The sequence below is a fragment of the Vanessa tameamea genome, chromosome Z (assembly GCF_037043105.1).
Source record: "Vanessa tameamea isolate UH-Manoa-2023 chromosome Z, ilVanTame1 primary haplotype, whole genome shotgun sequence".
NCBI lineage: Eukaryota > Metazoa > Arthropoda > Insecta > Lepidoptera > Nymphalidae > Vanessa > Vanessa tameamea.
Window position 1 is genome coordinate 4,247,283 of NC_087341.1, and position 25,453 is coordinate 4,272,735.

General features: G+C 31.7%; 2 protein-coding genes across 2 annotated transcripts; one reads left to right on the plus strand and one right to left on the minus strand.

Annotated features, from left to right (window-relative positions):
- The first annotated feature begins 2,190 nt into the window (after window positions 1-2,190).
- Window positions 2,191-5,814, plus strand: LOC113404197 (uncharacterized). Its single transcript, XM_026645026.2, has 3 exons — window positions 2,191-2,349; window positions 2,932-2,984; window positions 3,548-5,814. The coding sequence occupies exons 1-3, from the start codon at window positions 2,332-2,334 to the stop codon at window positions 5,688-5,690; spliced, it is 2,214 nt and encodes a 737-aa protein (XP_026500811.2). The 5' UTR covers window positions 2,191-2,331; the 3' UTR covers window positions 5,691-5,814.
- A 5,517-nt stretch (window positions 5,815-11,331) lies between these two features.
- Window positions 11,332-13,861, minus strand: LOC113404199 (uncharacterized). Its single transcript, XM_026645028.2, has 3 exons — window positions 13,844-13,861; window positions 13,269-13,327; window positions 11,332-12,866 (listed from the first exon to the last, which is right to left on the minus strand). Exons 1-3 carry the CDS (start codon window positions 13,859-13,861, stop codon window positions 11,489-11,491), a joined length of 1,455 nt encoding a protein of 484 aa, XP_026500813.2. The 3' UTR covers window positions 11,332-11,488.
- Window positions 13,862-25,453: the final 11,592 nt, after the last annotated feature.

Consider the following 25,453-nt stretch of genomic DNA (forward strand, 5'->3'; position numbering starts at 1 on the left):
ACACAACTATACAAAATAAATTATAAAAGATATTGAGGTTCAGTGGCGACTTTACACAAAGTCCAACCACGAGATCTAATACATATTTTCTTCATTATTAAAATATTTATATCTCAAATACATCATTGTTGTATAGATTATTGAAAAGTATATTTAAATATTTTTAATGACTTATAGTATGTTGTTTGTGACAACCCTATCCAAGTATGTAATGCGTTAATGCGGACGTACGCGTTCGGGTGCGCACGCGACGCTTAGGAGTACTTTATCGGCACTATAGTATTAATCTATCTTTCCATGATACAAATTAGCTGTTGAAATGCGCTTTAGTAATTCATATACCGTATCTATAACTATATTTCTTAACTTTTTAATTCAATATATAATTGAAATATACTTTATCTAATAGTTTACGAAGTAACATTTTAACTACTTACTTTCTGACAACATAGTTAATTTAGTGTTAGTAAACAATAAATACTTAATAACTTAGAGACTTAGTCATAATAATTGAATGTGGATTCTATGGAAAACGGCATGAAAATAATTACACTTTTAAATTAATTAAATCTTTATGTATTTTGCTATAGAAGCGCTTGGGCTATAAGTAAATACTCACGTTCTTTATTAGTCAGTTATAGAAGTACGATTAAAACATAACTTGTTTCCGAAGAGAAAATAATCTCGATTCTCCCGTACCATAGTTACAGCACGTATCGTATTGTCCTCCTATCAGATCGCACGGTCATCTATTAACAGAATTAATAAAATTACTTCATGACAGCAACGTCACGTAATTTTTTCGTTACGGAACTCGATTAAGTTAAGAATAGGTACTAACCGACCAAGTCCAAATGCACAGATCCTGATTGGCCTTCCGTCCGACATATCCTTAGGAATATTACCTTAACTTTCTTTATCTTACGACTCGTACAAAGTACAAGTAGACACTTGTATTGTAATTTGTACATGTACACGAGATCATTGTATTTTGCCGCATATTATAAACGAGGAGTAATGTTAATATTGTTCGTTCATAAAATTGAAACGTAAAACGTGTGTTAGCTTCATTGATTTCACAAACAAATGCAATTTATAAATGTACAAGGAACGACGTCACTATATATTGACCAATCCACTTGCTTTTGCTTTCTTTAAAATTATTATTCTATAATTATTGAAAATGTATCTGCTAACTTATTTTACTTAGATCCATATTGAATATGATAATACCTTACAGATATAACCCAGCCATAATTTTTTTTCAGATAACTTTTTTTGTTGATGCTTAGGTACATTAAAATATCTTGTCAATAATCTCCAAATATTTACTACATACCAGATCTGGCTTCGCTTGGGATAAGATATAAAACATTTATGTCATAACATTGAATGGTCAGCATCATTTTTTTACGCCTTCAACAATCATTACCGTATTTCAATCAACTTTTCTCATTAAATTATACACCTAAACCTTCCTCGTGAATCACTCCGTCATCAGTGAAAACAGCATAAAAATCCGTTAATTAATTTCAGTGGCGTGCATTTAACAAATTCAAAATCTTTATTAAATATAAAGACAAAATACGCTGCCTGCTCTGACAATATGTCAATATGCTATATTTCAATTATGTAATCTACGCAATGTCTTGATAATTATAATACTAATTGTTATTCCGATTTATATAGATAATCTATATTATTGCAAACTTTCAACAAACTGCTGCATTTAAATCGAATGTTGAAAGAATTACGTAATTTATTAAAAACATTGTTTTTTTTTTTTAAAGAATTGACTCTATATATAAATGTCATTTTTCCTATTAATAACTCAGGGTTTGAATATTAAAATATAAATTCTGAGTGTACCCTAAAAATAACTATGAAAATAAACCTTTTTAAGTCATCATGATATAAGAGTTTTGGACACCAATGACACAAAGAACAGTGAAAAATGTACAAAAAGAAAGGCATTCCTCTCTTCCCACTCTCCACTTACTGGATAATGAAGGGTAAACAAAGATCATTTAGGTATCGTGAACGATGTCACTTTTCATCTTTTTTTTTGGAATTTCCTCAAATTCGTTCAGTTTAAAAGCCGCTTTACTCACTAAATTCTCACTTACCCCGCACTTAGTTTACGCACACATGAGCTACGTTATAATCTTTCAGGCGTGAAAATGAATGTTATAAATAAACACGCGCAACGCGGGCAATTATCATACTAGCCTGAAGTCCTGTGCCGTTTTGTCCATCGTGAAAATTAACAAACAATTTAATAAACATAAGTGAATACGAAATTCGGCTCTCGCCGATCAGCAGCATCCGGCGATGGATTGGTTGAAATTGGTCGGTATCAAGATTTCGTGATACTATCGTGATTGTGATCAGTGCAAAGGACTGTTGCTATTTTAGTGTTATTTGTGATTGTGAAGGATTTATTTATCATATTGCATAATATTTGGTGAAGATCAGATTGTTGAGACATATTCGTAATCGCAATATGATTTTTTACATTGATTTAAATCATATGAAATATTTGAAATGAATAATTAAAAAAACGATAAAAGTATTGCTTTGAGGACTCTCTCACCTTTTCATATTTCATAAAAATAAAAAGAGAAAATAAATTAAAGGGTGAAATTATTTATGTACACAATGCAAACGCAAAAGTGCTAAATCAATAATACAATTGAATTAATTTTTAATTACACTTTAGTCTAATGTTATGTAACAGACAATTAAAAAAAGAGCTTCAATTTAAATAAATCTTTGTAGCTCAGTTGAAACTTAATTAATATGATAGGATTATTAAATTATTTATATCAAGCCTTATATATATTTTTGAAAATGTAATGTGATTAGAAATTATAGTAATTAAAAATTTAAAAAAAAAAACACTATAATAATATATTTTTTCTGTTTTTACAGTTCACTCTTCTTGTAGCTGTTGCTTCCATCTCTGTAAAGGCAGATGGACCTAAGTAAGTTTTTAATAATTATACATTTTTATTTACATATTTGTAAACATTATATATAACAAACATTGTATTTTGTACATTCATACAAAGACACACACTTTTGTAATAATTTTTCGTATTTTAATTCAAGCTACGCGATTGCGTTTAATATACTTAGTAATTATGCATCAGCGACTAAACTTAATTAATAAGCATCCTAATCCAGCAAGGCGATAATCATTTACAACCGCAATTAACATGGGCGTTATAATAAATAACTTTAGAAAGTCTAAGTTAACCATCATCGTATTATATTGATTAAAGTAATTACAACACGGAATTTATTTTGCTGGCTGTACGTCACGTGTGATGTGCAAACAGGGTAGCGATGTCTCGATGTCGAGAGGGAAAGCCTGTCGAGTCACGCGTGCGTTGACTCTAGGCGGAACCGCTACAAAAACTTAACTAGCTTGCATGCGAATGCCGTGCCTTCAATGTACTTTCCTTATACAATAATTTTTGTAACAATGAAAAAAAACAGTATAAATAGACAATAGTATACCACCACTAATTTTCTCTTGTTACAGGAAAAAGATCCGCATACATCTACCACAGAAAGTGAAGCATATCCACCATCATAAGAAAATTTACATAACGAACCACCCTGCATCCTCACAGTATGCGCCGGCTTATATGCCGAGTGCCGAGGGCACAGTGGCGGTATCTACGAACGTTTTGCCAACTATGGCAAATATTGTACCATTAAACTCCGTGGATCTTTACGACGAATCTCAGCCGCGGCTACCCAGTATCTCCCCTGCGGCGTCGCAACTCTTGCCTTTATACCATGCTCGTGGATACTACGGTCCAACTCCCGCTGATATAGATGAATCAGATTACGATACGGCTCCAGAGCCCGCTGAATATGTTCCCTCATCTTATTCATCTCCGAGCGTTGGACATTCTTCTGGTCATCCTCCCAAGCGAGTAAAGATTATCAAAATTAACGAGCAACCTCGTAAAAAAGTAATACGAAAGGTTAAGCCAAAACGAGTAGTTATACGAAATAAACCTCAACCCCCACTCCCATCAGACGGTGAACATCCAGTATCGACTTTTCATGAACAATTTTATTCAGACATTGACGGCTCTGGAACGATAAGGAAAATAAGAAAGCCACCGCGAGTAGAGAAAATTGTGGACGGTGACACAGAACATATTCATACATACAGCGAGGAACATATACATAAAGTTATATTGGATGATGGTCCAAAGATTGGTAGTGTAGTTGGTGTCGATCACTTTAATGGAGTACCTAGTATTTCTACTGGACAAGGAATAATACCATTCAAAAATTCTCAAACATTGATTGCCATACCGTCTCACTCTTTTGGTAATTTTCAGTCATTAGGAAATGCGGGACACTTTGAATATGCTGCATATAATCCTCGCGAAGTTACACATGATCATATATTTCATGATCACGGAGAAATTTCTTCGGATATAGATTTAAATAAGGAGTCTTTTGGTTTGCCTCCGAAAGTTTCTTATAATAGTAATGGTTTGAGAATCAGTGGTTCACAAAAAAGACATAAAATCAAACATTCTCAAAAAAGTAAAAAGTTCTCTAAGCCCACATCGAATGATTTCTCTTACTATGAGAGTATTTACTCTCCAAACAGTAGACCAAATAAAATACAGAGGCCTTCATTGACCGTACCCTCGTTCGAAGTTTCTGATGAGGCAAACTTTGAAGATTATAGGCCTATTTCCGATTTTGGATACAAAGAAAATAAAAAGCCTCGTAATTCTGTAGCCACATATTATGGCAAATCATCAAATGATTATCGACTGCAACAAGCTAGTGCTCCGGCTCCATTTTCTGTGTCATCGACTGTAGTACACGAATATAAACCTAAAAGATTTCCAGGATCAGCTTCTGCACCTTCAAGCTTAACAAAAGTAAGAGACCCCTTCGTTAATTTCAAAGATTCTTATGGAAATAACTATGAATACGATACGTTTGCTTCCTCGTCAAACGTTTATGCGTCTGAGGATAAAAATGACGTTGGATTTTCAAATCAAAGTAAAAAGGGAAATAAAAAGTCAATATCGACCCAAAATATTAGGTTCGGCAATCAAGATCACATAACATACGTTGATCATTTGGAAGATCAAAGTTTTGTAGATGATTTGGATGACGGCCCAACGGCGTTAGAAAATGACGATCAATTTGAGCGATCACAAAATAGTGAATCAGTAACAACGGGAACATACACGATAAAAGATTCTTCTCAAGCCCATCAATACTACACTATGATGGCAGCGAAGGCTCTTCAAGGTGAACAAATATCTGTGCCTGAAGCTTCCAACGATAATTTCCATTATGCTGCAGCGCCGACTCCTTCAACGACAGAGTTTGCATCTTCAGCGACTTCTGCCATGCCTAGTTCAAATCTTTATAGTTTTCAAAGTACAGAAAATCCTCACACTGAATCTCCAAAATATATACCTGATTTAAAATCTACTAATAAGAATAAAGAAGCGTCTCATCAACCAAATTACAGCAACGTTCTCATGGAACCTAGGGATCGTTTTATGGTAAAAGATATTCAAACGTCAGGAAGAGATTACAGAACAAGGGTGATACAAAGTCAGGAGTCGGCAAGATCACAGGATCAAGGTTCTCCAATTGTTAGAGGAAAACTTAAATATGGTGACAAAATTTAAATTATCTGGAAACTTTTTGTGGTATAAATTTGTTTTTTATCAGTGATGTCAGAAGTCTGTGTTCATCAAGAATGGACACTGCGGTGATATAACAGAATAACCACTGTAGTATCTTAATTTATTTTAATAATAAAATATGTCGACTGTAAAATGTAAATAGATTGAGTAAATAAAATTAATGCATTTTATTTAAATTCTTAGATATTTATAAGAATTAAAATAATTAAAAAGTTAACAATAAATTATTTTAACAATACATTTTTTGTATGTCACTTGTATGTAGAATTATCGATAATTCTAGCCGGCAGGTATTTTATTTTAATTCTGTATTGCTCAAATGTTTATAAAAGTAACTATTTAAACGGCAAGTCGGCAAATGATCTTATCAAATATAATTGTTTGAATCATTTTTAAATTCATAATATCAGTATTTGTGCAAATATTGTTAAAAAATGTTATATTTATGTTTTAAATTATTTTTATTAAGGCTTTATGTAATATATTTGACTATTACTATTAAGTGTAATTATTTCAGGTATTTCATCCTACAACTTCTGAGATAAGATGGAAAATCGTTTTGTTATATTTCTTAATTTATTTATAACCCATTTTACGCCTAATTTTACAAATCGTTATAGTACTGCAAGTCGTTTCTTATACGATTTCTTAACTATTCTTTCTCTCTCAAGTCCTTGCTAGCAAAGAGATTTTTGGAAGTAGGGTATCAGACATACAAGCAAAACAAGGCTACCGAAGTCATAAAAAGAGTCCTCTAACATCTAGATCATGTAATAAGTTCAATCAAGATAATATATATTGCTTTTATATTTAAAAAAGGAATCGAACATAATTTTATTCTTGGTTCATTACATGTTATTAAGTATCCTGTAGGTTTTATTGAACAAAAATAACGCCTTTTGTATTTTTGTTCTAAGTTTAAATTAAACGTAATTGCTTCACAATTTTGTAAGGCGCTGAGTGTTTACATCGTCAAAAATGATGTTATATTATTTACTTAGTTATATAATGACTAAAAACAATTTAGAAATATTTTTTATGAATTTGCTCCATCTCTACCATAAATAAGCCTATTGGTGTAGGTATAATTAGTTATTCGTTTCGATGTTAGATTTTCACTGTACAATTTCACCAATAGGAATTGCTATTTTCTAAAATACTATATATATATATTTAATATAATTGTCCTTGATCAATTAATTTAGTTATAAATGTGCAATCGTGTGCAAGCCTAATTTATTACGTTTAATTATTCTTCTAATAACGTTAAATTATATTTTTTTACACTTCGTATAATTAGTTTTACATATATTACACAAGACATTATGAAACATTGATATTACCAAAAATATTGTTTATGATTTAGATTTTTTAGATCATCACTGTTTTTAAATTCCAAAATTGGTATTGAAATAGAGCAACGACCTTCTTGTTAAGATAAAAATTGCTCGGCGCGAGTTTATTATGCAATGAAACAATAAGAAGTTACTCGTTAATTACTAAGTACTTATAATCTATTCGAAACATAAAAATATAAACAAATGTAAAGTTTATAAATACAAACAAGTTTATATATATAAATAAAATTCAGTTGTATATGAACATGGTTAATTGTAATCATTATTTTATTAATTTCATTTAACAAAATAAATAATAATATTAAGTTATATAAATAAATATAATATATATAATAAAACTATACTAAATATAAACTAATAAAACTCTGGAATAGCCGTGAAATATAAAAAGAAAAGGTTTATTTTTTTTTTTAAATATTGGTTTTCGTTCCTAATGGATTTTCGTAATTAAATATAACGCAATAATTATTCCCCAGGTTGAATTATAATATGCTTTTATTCACAGCTATGAACGTATTCTTCGCTTATTCACGAACAATGCCGAGACTAGTAGAGTATCCATGAAGTATTTATAAATGGCTTCGAAGAAATTAGACGGGAAGGAAACCTTCCTTGTACGAGCTTTCTATCATGATTCATGGGAATCGGAACGTTCGGAAGTGAAGGGTGATTGTGTAACCGGCGAACTTAAGCACAGACTGCGTAAGTTCAATTCCTTATGTAATATATCTTGTTTGATACTTATATTTATAAATTGTGACCGCCCGCGACCGAGTGCGAGGGGGGCAGCCGGGCAGGTGCTAAGTATCCTTTGTCCTTATCAGTATCCCTGAACACAGATGTAAAAAAAATTACGATGGGCAGTTGAGTAATTAAGACATGACAAATAACAAAAAATAAATAAAAATTATCCCTCACATTTATAATGAACCCTCCAATATTGGTTTAGTAATGTATAAACATTTACGGTTTTCGTAATTGTACCAGCTTATGATTATAATAAACAGAAGCCCATCCTGACTTTGTACAAGTAAATCGGAAGTTAGGATTAGGAGCATTTTGTTTGAGCTCACTTAGGACATTTGCCTCTAACCTCGGGCTATGTGGTATCACGGACTAGCTATTACTATTTACCCAAAGACCACCCCAAGTAATATGCGATAAGACATAATATCAAGGAAATAACTAAAGTATATTAATTGAGCAATATCCATGTTAAGTAGTCTAACTTTTACTGGAATAATGGTGCGGAGTTAAATTAATGATTATTTAAAGTCCTTTTAACATAACGAAAACAAATTTGAATCATAATATCTGCTTAATACTTTGAAAAAGTCATAATTATTTCAATTATCATAATGTTATTCTCACACGCTTTATCATTTTGGTGATAAAATCGTCAAGTACTAGAAAATACCGCATCAACGCACTCTCCCACAGTTCGCAAAGGTCATATGTCAATCAGTTTACATCGTAAGTTAAGATCTATAATACGTTTTTACTTTCATGTTTTCAAGTTAAATAAAATGTTATAAACACACTTATAATAAATATTATTCTAATTAGTTTCTTATTTGTTTATTCTTGATTCGAATGTTTTCGAACGTTTAAATCAATTCTCACAGTATGTATTTGTTTTTCAATAAAAGTATTTTATTGTATTGTATTATTATTATACAAAGGTTAAAAGTATTTTTTAAACAAAAAATGGAAAGAATTAATAATGTAACTTCTACTGTTTCACTTCAAAAATAATAATTGATAATAGTTTATTTTCAAGCATTGTTAATAATCTTTACTCAATATATCTTTTGTGTGTCGACAGTCCAAAAATGTAATCTACTTGCGTCTACCGTTATATTAAATTCAAAGCCGATTTTGACTCTACTGTCATTACTCCGTTAAAAAATATATGATATAAAGATTTTTCCCATTTCAAAGAAAAATAAGTCAAAACAGAATATAATTGTTAAGGCAAAAGCTGCCTTCTCCTCGTATTTAAATATATGTTTGGAGTTTTTTCAACACTTAACTTCATCTCTGGATCGTTTAGTTGACATTTGTCAAAATTTAATCACAACGTTTTCCTTCACCACCAATTCCGTATTTAAATGAAATCTGCCTTGGAACCTTCTTCGTTTAAGATCGACGTTTTCAATCCACCAAACTATCTCGATAAAGAATCTTAAAAAGTCGTTGAATAATTTGACGACCTCCGTTGGCGAGTAGTGTGTACACCGGTTTTCATGGGTACGCCGATTGATGTAGATAAAGTACATTATTTTTCTATGTTGTCTTGGGTCTGGGTGTTTGTGTTACCATAGTTACTTCTGAATTTCCATAACTTAAAGTGCTTTAGCTACTTACACTGGGATCAGAGTGATGTATGTGATGTCTAATATTTATTATTATTATAATTAATGACATCTACCTATACGAGTGTACGGTAATTTTTCACTCCATGAACACAATTGTCTCTGTAACAGAAACATGTTAATTGCTGTTCCGAGCGGAATTATGATGACCGAGTCGTTTCGTTTCCGTTATTTACTTCACGATGTAACCATTACATAAGCCATAGCAATATGTACATTTCACTGCGAATTCATAATCTTTATATTCTTATATCTAAGTTTAAGAATGTTAGTTTATGTAAGACATTTTAATTCGTGTGCATAATTTAATCTTTTGCTAACTCATAATAACAATGAAATTTTCGTTTTTATATTTATCTTAACTTCTTGTATACGAGGGCATCCGACTATTCAGACAAGGGTAAAGTTCATTTTAATTAATTTTAGACAATAATAGTCACATACAAAATAATATTCAATACAGTCGTGAGAATATAAAGGTATTAAGTTTTTCTCTCTGTGAATTTTTAAGTTCTCAGAACGTTGCCTGTATAAATTCCCGTGCCTTGAAAAACAAATGAAGCCATTCGATAGTCAAATATTAACTCTAGAACAATTATAAAATAACGATATATTTTCAATTTCGTTAGCAGAGACCTCAAAACTTTATGCCAATATATATACCCTTATACCCTCAACTCCTCGACTGTCCTAATAATACAAACCAAGCTAATTCATCATACGAACATGGTATAGTTGCGACTGGCGCTTAAATTTTCGTAGGATTCATAATTCTTTTTAGCGAGCCCGACTATTAGTGCTCATAACACTGATATTGATTTGAGAGTCATATATTGAATACCTCTGTTTAAATAACAGCCCGTAATTATCCCAATGCTAGGCAAATGTATCTTACTTGACTAAAGGCTTGGATCTTATTTCGCTAAGCTGCATTTAAATCCGTTACCACGTTTTCCTACTTACGAGGATCTAATAAGTGTGTAAATTGTACCTCGTGAAATGCAAATTAACTTAGTAGTGCTGAAAGAAACACAGCCGTGTTCCATAGTAGTATTATATTTAAATATAACATTAAATGCGAAAGTAGCTTTGTCTGTCTGTCTGTTGCTCTTTCACGGACAAACCACTGAAGCGAATCACTTGAAATTTTGTATAAAGCAAGCTTGAACTCCATGGAAAGAGGCAACTTTTTATATCTAATACCTGGCGACCGAACACTCAGATGCGAGCCAAGCCGCGATGGGAACTAGTATGATATATATAAATATGTTCTACTATCTTTTAAACCAGCAGTTGTTTGTACAAAAATTAACACTTTCTTTTTTATAAATCTCGGTATTAGATAGTGAAAGCAAAGTGTGATATGTTAACTTAAAACGAATCATGTGAGTTCGTGATGTTTGATGCAGGTGACTGAATTTGTTCATTATTTAAGAGCGTTCGTGAAAACATCCACTTGTCAGGTTCTGGGATTTAAAACCCCGTGTCGTATGTACTTGTGTAAAATCAAAACTAAGTAGGTACTTCAGTCTAGCTAATTGAAATGAAACAACATATTCCTTTCATATTTTTTTTATTTTTAATATGAGTTTTCTTTTAACACGTGTTAATATTTTATTAATATCATAAAAATAATAACGAAATACTAAAATACCAAGGTATTAAACATGTCATAAGATCCATCGAGTCATTAAAATATATATATAATAGTCGTTCAATTACACTATATACTCAAATATTTTTACTATATTGTTATAAAATGTTCTGTAGAAAATATAAATCATTTCTATGATAATATCATTGTTTCGAGAATATTCCACTGATTCATTAATAAAATGTTAATCATATTTTTAACTTCTATTACGAGTTGAGGGTGATTAAAACACGTGATATAAAAAAAACGTTATATTTTATAAATCATAATTTCATAACAATAACTTAGAACTAGAAAACTTATTTACAAAACTTGTACTTTAATACTGGGTCTCACCGCGCCAGCGAATACTATGACTTAGTTGGCATTATAACAATATTCTTTTTTTAAATATTACTTTCTTTTGTGATAAGGACCTCCTCCATGACCTGAGCCTATCGCGTTCGAGTAACTATCTCCGAAACCACCGTGACCACCCCCGCCATGGCCGCCGTGGCCTCCGTGACCACCTAAGTCTGATAAACTAAAGCTTCCGTGACCGCCATGACCCCCGGAGCCTCCGAACCCACCACTATAGCTGTCTCCGTGTCCGCCACCAAAGCCTCCAGAGCCGTGACCATGGCCGCCTCCTGCGCTGTAACTGTCTCCGCCATGTCCACCGCTGCCATATGAGTCAAGGCTTACGACGGAGTAACTATCATGTCCACCTCCATGACCTCCTCCATGGCTTCCACCATGACCTCCACTTCCTCCAACTCCACCTCCACCTCCGTGGCTAATCAGACCAGTAAATCCAGAACTATAGCTATCATGTCCACCAGATCCACTGCTGCCGTGATCGTCATGTCCACCTCCATATCCACCAAAACCTATGTCAAATCCACCGCTTGAGCCGTGGCCTCCTCCAAAGCTACCGCCGTGATCCCCTCCATGACCACCGCCGTGACCTCCCCCATGACCACCTCCGTGTCCACCTCCAAAGCCCCCTCCTTGACCACCTCCATAGCCACCTCCATGACCACCACCATGGCCGCCTCCGAATCCGTCTCCTATTTCACCTCCATGGCCGCCGCCAAATCCACCCCCATGGCCACCACCAAACCCACCCCCATGACCACCGCCAAATCCGCCTCCATGACCACCGCCAAATCCACCTCCATGGCCACCGCCAAATCCACCTCCATAACCACCGCCATCTCCAAATCCAGCATCACCACCTCCCAGGTCATAACCACCTCCATGAGCACCACCTAAGTCATAACCTCCGCCGATATCACCTCCATGACCACCATCTAGGTCGTGACCTCCATGACCACCTCCTCCTATGTCTATACCATGACCGCCACCACCAGCATGGCCACTGCCTATGTCATGGCCTCCTCCAAATCCTCCTCCAGAATACCCTCCATGTCCGCCACCTAAGTCGTGGCCGCCGCCGAATCCAGCGTCAGAGTATCCTCCATGGCCACCGCCTATATCATGGTCACCTCCAAAATCGTGGCCCCCACCGCCGTATCCTCCACCATGTCCACCTCCATATCCGCCGCCGCCGCCGCCGCCGCCGCCGCCACCACCTCCATGGCCACCTTTTAGATGGTCAGCGAAGCCTCCATGTAGGTGATCCGCAAAACTTCCTCCGTGGCCGCCATATCCTCCACCTCCTCCACCGCCGCCGCCACCGCCGCCGTGTCCGTGGTCATCATGATGCTCGTGAACTACCACTTCCTTTGAAGAATGATGCTCCTCAGGTATATGGACTCGAATATGAACACTAAAAAAAAAAACATCAATTCAATAACGCGGAAATGTTCTCACATCTTTTCTTCATTGTCATCGTAAAAATCTTATAATAGTCGAATAAATCTATATAAAAGTATGAGAAACCGCAATCACAATAGGTCGCAAAGCAAGGTCAGACGCCAGTGAAAACTGTAAGGGTGAAGATACAATGGCTTTTCACAATTAACCACAATAAGTGACTCGTGAGAAACTATCTATAGAAATCTCAACCAAATTATTACATTCACAGGTGTACTTGCGGTTTCATCTTGTCAAATAGCGTATCTAATTGATAAATAAACGGTTGAAAGACCGCAGTGTATAAATTATATGAAGACAACAAGATTCAACTGCGAATATAATATATATTGCATAGGAACATGAAAATACTAACTGTTCATGTCCAAAAGTCGCGGTGCAGATGCCAACGCTAGCCAGTAGTACACAGCTCAGCTGAAATGCAATATAAACTAAATGTTATTCATTACACAACTACGTCCTTAAGCTCGTAAGCTCGGTAGTTAGATGAAATCGAAAGCGGTCGGTACGACTTGCGCTAGATGAATGTCTAGTTCATACGTGTTCCGCATGACGCAATCTGAGGATATATGTGGATGAGCGCACGATTTGGTTCAATACTTAGGAGGATACGTTATTGATAAGTTCATTGACCCTCACGATCTTTCTCTATTAATATTTTACAGCTTGTGACATGACACAAACAGATCGATATTCAAAAAAAAACGAATAGTAATTCAAACGAAGATCGTTAATGATGAAATAATAAAACGAATTATTTTACTTCAATTCCAATATAAATAAATTGTAAACGTCACTTAATTACACAATTAGTTACACGTAACTTTACTATTAACTTTAATTTTAAAAAAAATGTATGTACATTAATTACTAATCTTGTATACATCACAATGACAAAAGAGTTGTCGTTAAGTCAATAATATTACTCACGGCAAATCGGTAAGCCATAATGTATGGAAGCTCCTTCCACTGTACCGCTGATTTAACTTTTGTAGCACCAACAACGACACTAGCCTTTTATATGACAGTGAATGTGCACCCCTACTTCGAACGTAAAATATAACGAAAATGTAAAACGACTTGGTGTACATTACACTACATGGTACACATAAAGTATACATTACTTGAGAGAAATATTCGAATTCCAAAGCCGGTCGTTGATAACCTTAATAATTTTCGTAAGGAAAATTTAAAGTAGGTTCTTTTCAATTTATAATATACGTCATAGAAAGGTATTAATACAAAAACATTTTAAAAAATATTCTTCTTTCAAGAGCTTTTACTTTTACTTTAAAATAATTAATTCAGAGCCTTAATTAATCAATGTTAGGTAAGAAGCAGATAGTTTACACAAGTTAAAACATTTCGTACAATAATATGATATACCAAATTAACAGAATAAAATATTATTATGCGTGAAAGGTTTATATTCTACATCTTTAATTTTCTTACCAAAACAAAAATTAAGTTAAATAAGTGCATTGAATATGCTTATAATAATTAGAACTATTTTAATACTATAAATAATAAAAGAAAATTAAAAATAGCGTTTACTTTATCTGTGACTTTTTAAAACAATACAATGTCCAAAAAAGGGCAACATCTTATCTGATGTGCAAAAACGAGAACGATATTAACAAAAAAACAGCTTATGTCTTCATCTGATTTTAGTGACAAGTATCCCATTAAAAGGGGTGTATTTTACGTCCTAGCTTGTTTTTTCCGGATTCAAACTAAAACTACTAATACGATTAATATGAAACTTTCACTTTATGATGGACTATAGTTTCGGGGCAGACATAGTAGCATGCATATATGTTGTGTAATTTTTTTTTGAGATATAATTGTAGCTTATTATGTCTACGTAGTCGGATAGAAAATTGTCGGTCCGGGCGCTTCCGATGCGAACATTGCCAAAACTATAATACGTACGCGAAAAAAATGTCTATAAGTTTTTTTTGATCTCCAAAATGTTACTTTACAGAAATGTTCAAGAAATCTTTATTTAATAGATAAATCACGGTAACTTTTATTATTATCTCATAATTCCTGCTTATAAATTATTTTATATAATTATATAAATTTGTTTCATGTGTCTCGGAAACACCTCTAATGATTAAATTTTTAATGTTTTATATTTATCTATAAAGGTGTTTTTCCTGATAAATGCAATAAATCACAAAAAAAATGAAAAACGTCTACCTAATTAATACGTTAAGCCTTAGTTGAATCTATTTTTCACACAATAGTAGTCTTTATTAAAACTAAAATAAAATGTTTAAATCGATAGGAGCAAATTAGATCAGTAGTTTTAAAGACAATATTTAATGAATAAAATATAAAAATAAACGATATATCTGCGGTGCGACATATTTCTTTGGTATTTAACTTATTATAATTTGTATTAGGAAAACAATATTTAACACTTAATTATACACCAATTTAACTGCATATATCGCACTTAAATTCCACTTAAAAATGCATAATTATTGTGACATTATTTAATGTTATTTAAAGTGAGTGGAGCGACTGACTCGATACAGATGTTTACATATTTTATATAATATGAGTTAAATATTAAATAACGTTAAATAACGTTTTTATAAAAATATATACTTTCTTATAAATATAACATCCTGTTTTATAATCTGTACTGGTAATTTTTTCGCCCGAAGAATTGGAATTGCGATTGGACAGGGAAATGCTTCTTGTTCCCACCATTCCAGTTGTGTTTTGTGACTGTGCATTTAGAGCCAATTATATTCTATGTTAAAGAAAAGTTTTTTCACTGTTACTCCAAGGTCCAAATGTTTCAACTGCATATGTCAAAAATTATGAATTTGTGAACTAGAGGCGAATATATGTTTCGTTTGTTCGATTCAGCATTATATTTATGAACTATTAAAAGTTACATATAAAACTAAAACAGGTCATATCTTGTAAAATCATTTTCACTATTACCTGATCGTTTGAAAGACATGTGAACTCTGTTTGGTGAACAATACAATGGAATGGTATTCAAGAGTTGTCTTTATAATTGTCTGTCTTTAGTTAAGAGTCGGAATTTTCTTTATAACTATGAATTCTAATTCCTATATATACTTTCACTCAATTTATGTATATATATATATATCTTTGTTGAGATCTCTATACGAATGGAGGATTCCTATATTTATCGAATCGTTATCGTACCAACATAAGTAAAAGAGCGCTGTGAAAAAAACTTCGTGTAATGAATAAGTTTTTTATTCAGGGACACATTTAAACTATGCCTTGTTATTAAATATTAATATCCGTTAGCAAAACGAATCGTCTCTCGATTTTAAAAACAATGTAATTATAAAGCATAGATTATATGCGAATCAGAAACAAGAACACTTAATATTATATATATTTTGTCCAAACTATGAGCATAATTTTATTTTTAAATTAAGAAGTTAAGCCGTAATAGAATTTAAATTTGTGTCAGTCAACAATAATTCTAAATATAGATAATGTAATGATGAACTATTCGCTTCTTTCCGCGTATTATTATTCGTCTGGTGTTCTACATATTTAATCACTTGCGGAAGTGATATACACAGAAATAAGTTTTAACGCATTTCATTAATTATAGTTACTAATGAGTAACTATAATTAATGAAATGCGTTAACATACAAATTCTAATAATTGTAATGCTTTTTCCAATTACAATATGTAAATTATATATTTTGTAATTAGCACATTCTGTATTTTAACATAATATTTACAGTACAATACAGTTTTTGTGTTCGATTTGGTAAGATTATAAATTTTCCACGAGAATTATAAACCCGAGAACATCAACTTTTCAAAGTAATTGTTAAATTGTTAACGGCTTTACAATTTTTTCTTTCACAAATAGGTGGATAGTCTGGTAAATAGGCCATCTGGTAAGTGGTACCACCCGACTTACTCAATGCACCACAATGACTATAACTTCACTTCCTCACTCGATATTGAAAACGAAACACAACATACAAATGACGGAATTCAACTAAAATACTACTTGAATCACTAAATTTAACAAATAATATAAATAACCTACTTTAAAAATTAAAATCACCTGTATCTGTATAATAAACCGGAGTTTGTTAAGCGCATTAATCTTAGGAGCTACCAATATGCATTCTGTAAGAATTCACTCGTGAAATGTTGACAAACGACTTATAGTGATACGCCATTTTGATACTTGTATCCTATAAATTTTATAATTATTATATTAAATTTCGCATTTTATCACATTTTGACATTCGGCACTAATGATATTGCGGTGTTATCTAAACTTGAGGTCGACTTTCGAGTTTCTTCTCACAGAATACCTCTACAGATTTGAACCATTATTTGCGTTGGATAGTCTATCTATTAACGAAGGTTAGGTTATATAACTTCACGCTTTGACCATAAGGAACGGAATACTGACCATAAATGTCATCGTATACGACAAGCTGTGTGTAACAAGCTTTATAAAAATACTTTGTCTAATTTGTATATGTTAGATATAATAAAATAAAGGTAAAAGTAACAGCTTGTATGTAACCCCCGGCTGGGATAAGGCCTCCTTTGAAGGAAATGGTTTTGGAACTAAGTCCACCACGCTGCTCCAATGCCGATTGGTGGATACATATGTGGCAGAATATTATTGAAATTAAACACATGCTGGTTTTCTCATGATGTTCACCGCTGAACGCGAGATGAATTAAGAACACAAATTTAACACGTGGTAATTCAGTGATGCTTGTCTGGATTTGAACTCAAAATCATAGACTAAGATGACCGCGTTCTAAACAAACTTAGTAAGTCTATACAGGATAATATTATCTTAGTTTTGTTAATTAAAAAGTTTCGATATGAATTGCCTATTATAAAGTGTGTTTTATTTTCAAAATGCGAGTAGGTTTAAATATTGAATAAGCTTAGAATATAAACTATATATATAAAAGATGAATATATAATCGAGCTAGACGCGTATTATAAAAACAAGATAATCCTAATGTAACTCAGGCCCGAGTAAGACGACGGGACACGGCTAGTATATTTTTAAAAAGGGAGTGATATACGTTGACTACTTAAAAAATCTTTGGTATTGGACCAGTAGTGAGAACGATAGTAACTGAGTTAGAAACACGTATCAAAATGGCTTGTCACCACAAGTCGGTTGGCAACTGAGGAGTGAGATATGGAGTGAATACTTTAGAATCTCACTGCTGTCTCCGATTCGTCGTGACTTATGTAAGTCTGTACTCTATAATGACTCTTCGTTGCAGGAAATGTGACTGATGTTCATGTGCCGCTTGTAGCTTTCGATACTTATACATAAAACTCTCATAAAAATCAACATCAATCATCATCATAAGACAATATAAATTAGTAACAAAACTGATATCCCTCTAATAAATAAAACATTTTCATCTAATCAGATCGATTTTGACATGTGCAAAAGTATAATTGGTTGACATTATTTGTTGAAAAATTAATGCGTTGATTATTGGTTTAAATATTTAATAAGAACAATAAAACTGCTAAGTCATGGAATGATAATTTGACGGACGGTTTATATCTTCAGAATCGTGTCTAATATTACTTTACTAGATTTACTTAAGTTTTGACTGTTTCAAGTTGGAATGATTTTATAGCTTATAATATCCTAGCTGTATAGTATTATGAAGGCTACTTAGATTGAAAAGTACGTTATTAATTGTTACGTAAATAACATAATACCTATATTATGAAATATTTTATTAATTATAATACGTAGCATAATTTATACGTACTTAAAAAATAATTAATCAATTTCAAAAATATACAGAGTCATATACGATTGTATATTTAAAGTCGAGTTCAAGAACATTCACATCTAGACGACAACAAATATCTATGTATAGATATGTACGGTTAATAGAAAATTTATTGTACGTCCATCAAAGCTAGGGCCGGATGCTCCATTACGCAGAGTTGGTAACCTAGGGAACAAAAAAAATCTAAGATTTTCATATTTAAACATATTTCGTAACATATTTCAAATTTATTTTAAAGCCGGCAGCAGTATCTATGGATTGATAGGTCTGTATTAAATTATATCGTTTTGAAATAATTTGTAAAATCGAATTTAACTACCTTATTCGAGTAGACTCTTAGAAGCTATGAATCAATTTACTAGATTTTATTAAATGTTAAACAATATGTACTTATTACTGGTTCGAGTAGTTTGGAATGTAGATTCTGTCCTAAAGATCCGGCAAGAATCTTAGTAGCTACTCTTCACCACCAATCTGAAGACATAAGAACTTTAATTAAATGTTTTTATCTTTCTAAACGTCAAAAAATACAAATATTTTATCATCTAGATTTGTTATTGGTATACTTGTATTCTGTTATATGCTTTATTTATTACAGAAGTCAAAAGGTGAAATAAAAATTAAACAAGGCTAATAAAATTTCATTCTTTCAATCATTACAAATCATTTACGTCTCGCATATTTTTTTCAACCGACATTTTATTTATAAACGCAATATAATATTGTCGATAAACATATATCACGCAAACTAACAATTGGTAAACTATAAAAAAATATTATATAACATTGCTCAAACACGATAGTATATGTCAATACAAATAATTCAACAGCTTGATATTTATACTTAACTTTTAGATGGGAACGTCACATCTTTACTGTGGCCTCACAGACAAGAGGCCTACGCCACGCCAGGTCAAGTACATCTCTCCAGACTAATGTATTTCCGGCTTTCTAGCACTAACTTTATACCAATATTTTTCCTACTAGCTTTACTTCAAATAAACTTTCAGGGTCTTCTCTCAACTCGTAGACATAATTACATTAAATATCATACATTCAGTTAATTTAACAAATGATTATTTGTTATCTGGATTTTAACCAGGACTGACTCCAGTGTTCAGCAGTGCCGGTCTGGAGCTCCAGGTGCAGGTAGCTAGTGAAGGCCTTAATTTATTTTCCAAATATATGAAATCCCTTTAAATTCCAAAATAAAATATTTTAATCCCTTATAAAAACTGTATATCAGACTTTAAATTAGTTATTAAAACAAAACTATTTATAGTACAATACATGAAAGATACTTGTATACAAGTTTGTATAAACATTAAAGTCAGAACACATCGGAATTGGATAATTTTTTGTTTAAGAAATCTCTTTTGAGGAGGCTTTCTCCTGTGGAGACTCCATTGCCAGTATCCCCGGAAGCCTTGCCTTAAATCTGGCTCTCATTCTAAATATACATTTAAACACAGAAAGACTTACAATGATCCGCAATATATTAAAATTAATTGTAATTATATTTTTTGTACATTTAATCATTAATACATTATCATTTAATCGTAATAGATATCATATGACTATATATACCTAAGATGGACATCTTACACCGTTGAATTTTTATGTGTTTGATTTGTGTTTATTATTAATCTTGTATTCCACGATGAAGGAAAGCAACGCGTGAGTCGGATGAAAATCTGCCACATGTGTATTCACTAGCTGACCAATCCCGTATTCACTAACGCATAAAAGCATCGCAAAATAAGCTCATACAAAGCATTTCGATGAAAAAATCGATATAAAAATATATAATATAAGAACTCATAGCGGTCATCTATATTTCTTATACAAAATTAAAGAATATAATATAACATGATCTCTTATGTATATATAAAATGCATGTATAATTTAAATTATACAACCATACAGTATTCATATTAACATTCGGTCATAGTTCAAACTCAACTCAAACTCAAACTCAAATTCCTTTATTCAACATAGAAGCATTACACTTACTTATTGATGATCAAATTAAACCTGAGAAGAACCGGCGAAAGAAACTCAGCGGGTCTTTTTTTTTTGTCAAATTAATTACATACATAATTGTATATGAATAAAAACAGCCAGGAAACGATCGTTTCATTCCCAAGGTGTGCTATCAAACATAATTTTCTCATAAAAACATTAATATTTTTCCGTACGTACAAAACATTACAGAATATATATTGAGAAGCAACAGTTAATATCTTAATTTCTTTAAATTTATACCTTAATGATTCCTTGCTTTCAAGCTTCAAGCTTCAAGACTACAAAGATCACGCGATTTTGATCTTTATTAAAAAAATTGACATAAAACATTGACATACATCTCAGTGAATCGCCAGAGATTATTTCTCGTTGTGTTTTTAAAACAAATAATAATTCGAAGATTATTACGTGTGTACGTTCACTTTTTTTAGAGAGGAAATATGTTACGTAAGCTTGCCCTGCGCATACGGTATTATGAATGAACTGGTAATTATTATATCAATACTTTTTAATTGGATTGTGTGAAATAAGGGCCGAATTAACTAATAATAGATTAAAAAATATTCATATATTAAAAGAACTATACGTTTATGTTAACCAATTAAAAAAATATCTTGGATATTTTTTTGATGGTTTCGTAACATGTTCGAAGTTTAAAAATAGCAATTATTTTCGCAATCATTCCAGTTCTGGAAAAGTTACCTTTTTTATTTTAATATAAAGACTTTTTTTAGGCGTATAACTCTTTTATTTCGAATTGTTGGCCTATTGTACTATATAGCACCTCTTTTTAAATCTTTATATTATATTCTATATATTTTTATTAAATTAAATATATTTTTTCCTTTAAACGTTTGATTGTGTATGTCTGTGTCTTAAGATTATATTATGATAAATGTATTCGAAATATGATTTTTATCTTTGTGGTTTTTATTTGTCGTGTAAACTGTATTGAAAGGGACCGTAGAATGAATAACTCTATTTTACTTAAATTAGCGACCGGTCAGAAACTTGTACACTTCCTACATGGACTTGGAACGCTGCTTTCTACTTTGTAAGTATCTATATTATTGAAGGCAACTTTGACTACCTGTTTTAATCTCGGAATACTCTGTACGTACATTTTACACCTTTAGATCTTAATCGAGTTAGAAAATTTACATAAGAACTTATGACAAAATAATTCAAAAATATTTACCTTTAGCCCATGACATCAGGACAGAACGAATAAAAATTCCTTAGATTCACATACCTATTCTTTGCGATTTATTATCATGCATTATAATAAATTCTTGTTTAATATATCTTAATTTATATTACAACACTATTCCACTTAAAGTATTCCATCAACTTTAATATTATTTACAAAGTTTCGACAACAATATCGCCGATATTCAAAATGCTATTTTGTTTTAAAATCCATAATCAAAATTAAATATCTTAACTTAAACAATGGCAAGGACGCCAAATTTATTGATACCCATAGACAATAACACTTCATTGGGTTGACCTGGGATTTGAACCCATGAATTATAATAATAATAAAGCAAGCTTAGCTTAGCGGCTAACTTGTATAGCTACATAGAAGCTAGTCGCTGGACCAACGAGGTGTTCGTTAAATAAATAATTAATATTTAACTTTAACTAGAGAACACAAGATTACATATGTATATAAAGTAACAGTAAAGTATTTATTTCTATTACTTATTATTTTGATAAACGACGAGGTAATTGTATAAATGCTATAAATAAACATACATAAATTTATTTCAAAGATTTTCGGATATGATTGTCGAAGAAACGTGTGCACTTGACCTTTAAACCTAACTTGCAATATAAGTATGTACGGGACAAATCTTATTTAAATGAAAGCTTGTTTTTAAAAATATTTTTTTAATTTGAATTTTTTTTAAAACATATTCATTTAATATCCAGAGCCCTAGTGAGTTTGGTCATTGTTTAAATTTCTATAAACAACAAGTTAAGATAATAACAATGTAAATATATAGCTATATCACAGGCATAAAATTAAAATATACGTATATACCTATACTATTTCTATTTCTCTATTTTCTCGATGACCGCTCTTGTGAAAACTTGAACGAGCGTCCTTTTTACATTATGTATGCATTATTTTATAAAAAAAAATATGACGTTCACACGTACAAGGTTATACCAGAGTCGGAGAACCTGATAGGGATGGAGCTATATCGACAAACGTAACATGATAACAGACCCGATATTTTTTTACAAAATAACTTAACTTTAACTAAACTACTGCCGGATACATTTTTAAAAATTTACAAACTAATATTATATTTCATTACAAGATATTATACGTATTAATTCTTGATTCACAATGCCAACTTCTTATAAATTTTCGTAGCTGTTTATGTAATAAGTAGGTATAGGTAGGTACTCGACAGTGAAACGAAATAATTATAACGACAGGTAATCAATTAAAATATATATTTGTATGTTTTTGTTGTATTTGTCTTTGTTTAAAATATAATAAATATATGCGATCGATATCATTACGTATTTGGTCACAACACTACAACTATCAAATTAGAACTGTCATCGAAAAAATAAAGAAATGGAAATATTATAGATATTTACATTTTAATTTAGGGTACCTTTGAATGAATTTAACAGTGCGAAATTGAGACGGACGATGTTTTATAAATCTAATTTATAAATATAATAGTTCGATACTTTCTAGATTAAATTATAATTATTGAAGATGTATTCCATATTATATGCTTACAGATAATACATTATATAATAATGTAACCTACTCACTAAAATATGAAGTTTGGTAATTATTACGAAAAAATCTGTTGCCAACTCCCATTTGCGAAATATTTTTCCTGTTTGTAAGAAATGCATACAATGGCTATACCAAGTGCGAAACCAATAATTGCTAACAATTAATTTAAATTTGCTTAACATTACATTTCGTTCTTGACGTGATATTTGGCAGTTAAAATTATTAATACCTTACTATAAATATGCAACAATAATTATTTTTTATCTTTGTTTAGACATGATTGAAGATAAGATTTCTATTTCACTAAAATTTGTTTTTTTTTTTTTTAAATAGAATTTACTAATCAGAGTTGCGTCCAACGTGTAGTGAGTAGCATTTACAAAAAAGTTTACATGCAATGTGGTTCAAGATAATGATATAGCTGTTAATAACAATGATCAAACAGCGCTACTATTTTCCTTCGAACTAGATTTCCAATTTCCTCAATAGAGTTATATTAGATTATACAGTTACGCAACTGTGAACTAAGCCTCTTCTGACGGAGAAACAGAGATCTATAGTAAAATTATTTACTTTACCGTAAGTTCAGTAATATTTTCATAAGTTATATTCAGTATTAAACATAACGTACCTTTGTCACACCTAAAATTTGAAAACATTCTAATAGAAATTAGCATTTTTGATTTTATTTTACTTATACCTATTTAGTCTAATATTATATATTGTATTGTGTATTGTACATGCCATACAAAAGTAACAGACTGTTACACAGTAACACCCGGTTCCACTGTTGGGCTAAGGTCCTCTCTCCCTATAAGAAGGTTTTTTCGAAGTAATTGATATGTTGAACACGCTTGACACACGTGTGACGGAATTTATTTGAAATAAGATAGGTTTCCTAACAACACCGCCGAGCACGAGGTGAAATGTAAACATAAATTAAGCACATGAAAATGTTGTTTTTTTTATCCGCGACCATCGCTTAAGTGAATATAGACTTTAATTTGAGTAACATTGATTCAATTTTTTCTCGATAATAGTTACCTGAAAAACTATAATAAATTTATATGTTACTTACAACATTGATAGCATTTCTTTATTTTCTCCACAAAAAATTAAAAACAATTACTAGTAATAGAAATAAATTGGCAAAGTGAAGTAAGTAAATAACTTGTTATTATTAGCTTTTCCTAAATTATCTCTTATATAGGTATTGGAATATTAAGTGACACAATAATAAGGAAGCCTTCGGGTTATTTTTGCAGATTAACTTCTTTAGTATTTTTTTCGTAATCGATTCGCACAAATCACAGTAAAACCTCTCTGTCGCCTAATAAATCGCCTAGTACGAGACCTTGTGTTAAACGGACCCGTGATACATTTCTCCGCAAATAAAAGGCACAGGGGGTTCGGAGTATAGCTAAAGATAAATAAAAAATAATGAGCCTTACAGTATACATAAGCAAAGTTAACCATATATCCCTATTTATTGTAATTATAATGTATGAAAATATATATATAAGTCAGTGTGGACCATGTCTTCCAAGAACACGACTAGCTCGAAGTAAAGCGAAGATCTGCTGATTTTCAGTAATAATATGAAATATAAAACGCCAAAATGTATTAAAATGTAATGTAAAAAAAGACACGGGCAACTTTGAGCCCGGGGATGTTATTAAATAATAATAAAAGAAAATGTATAATATATATCCTCTCGGAAAATGGAGTACTAACGTCTGAGCGCGCTCAATGGTCTAACAAAATAGCGCGCGCTTCCTGTTGCACATTTCCGTCCCTTTTCACAAATCCAAAATGGAGACTAGTGATATAATTCTTTTTAAATAAATTCGACACTATGCAGGATACATTATGTATAAACGTCACACAAGACGTCAATAAATGTTACGATAACGATTCTTATATTATAA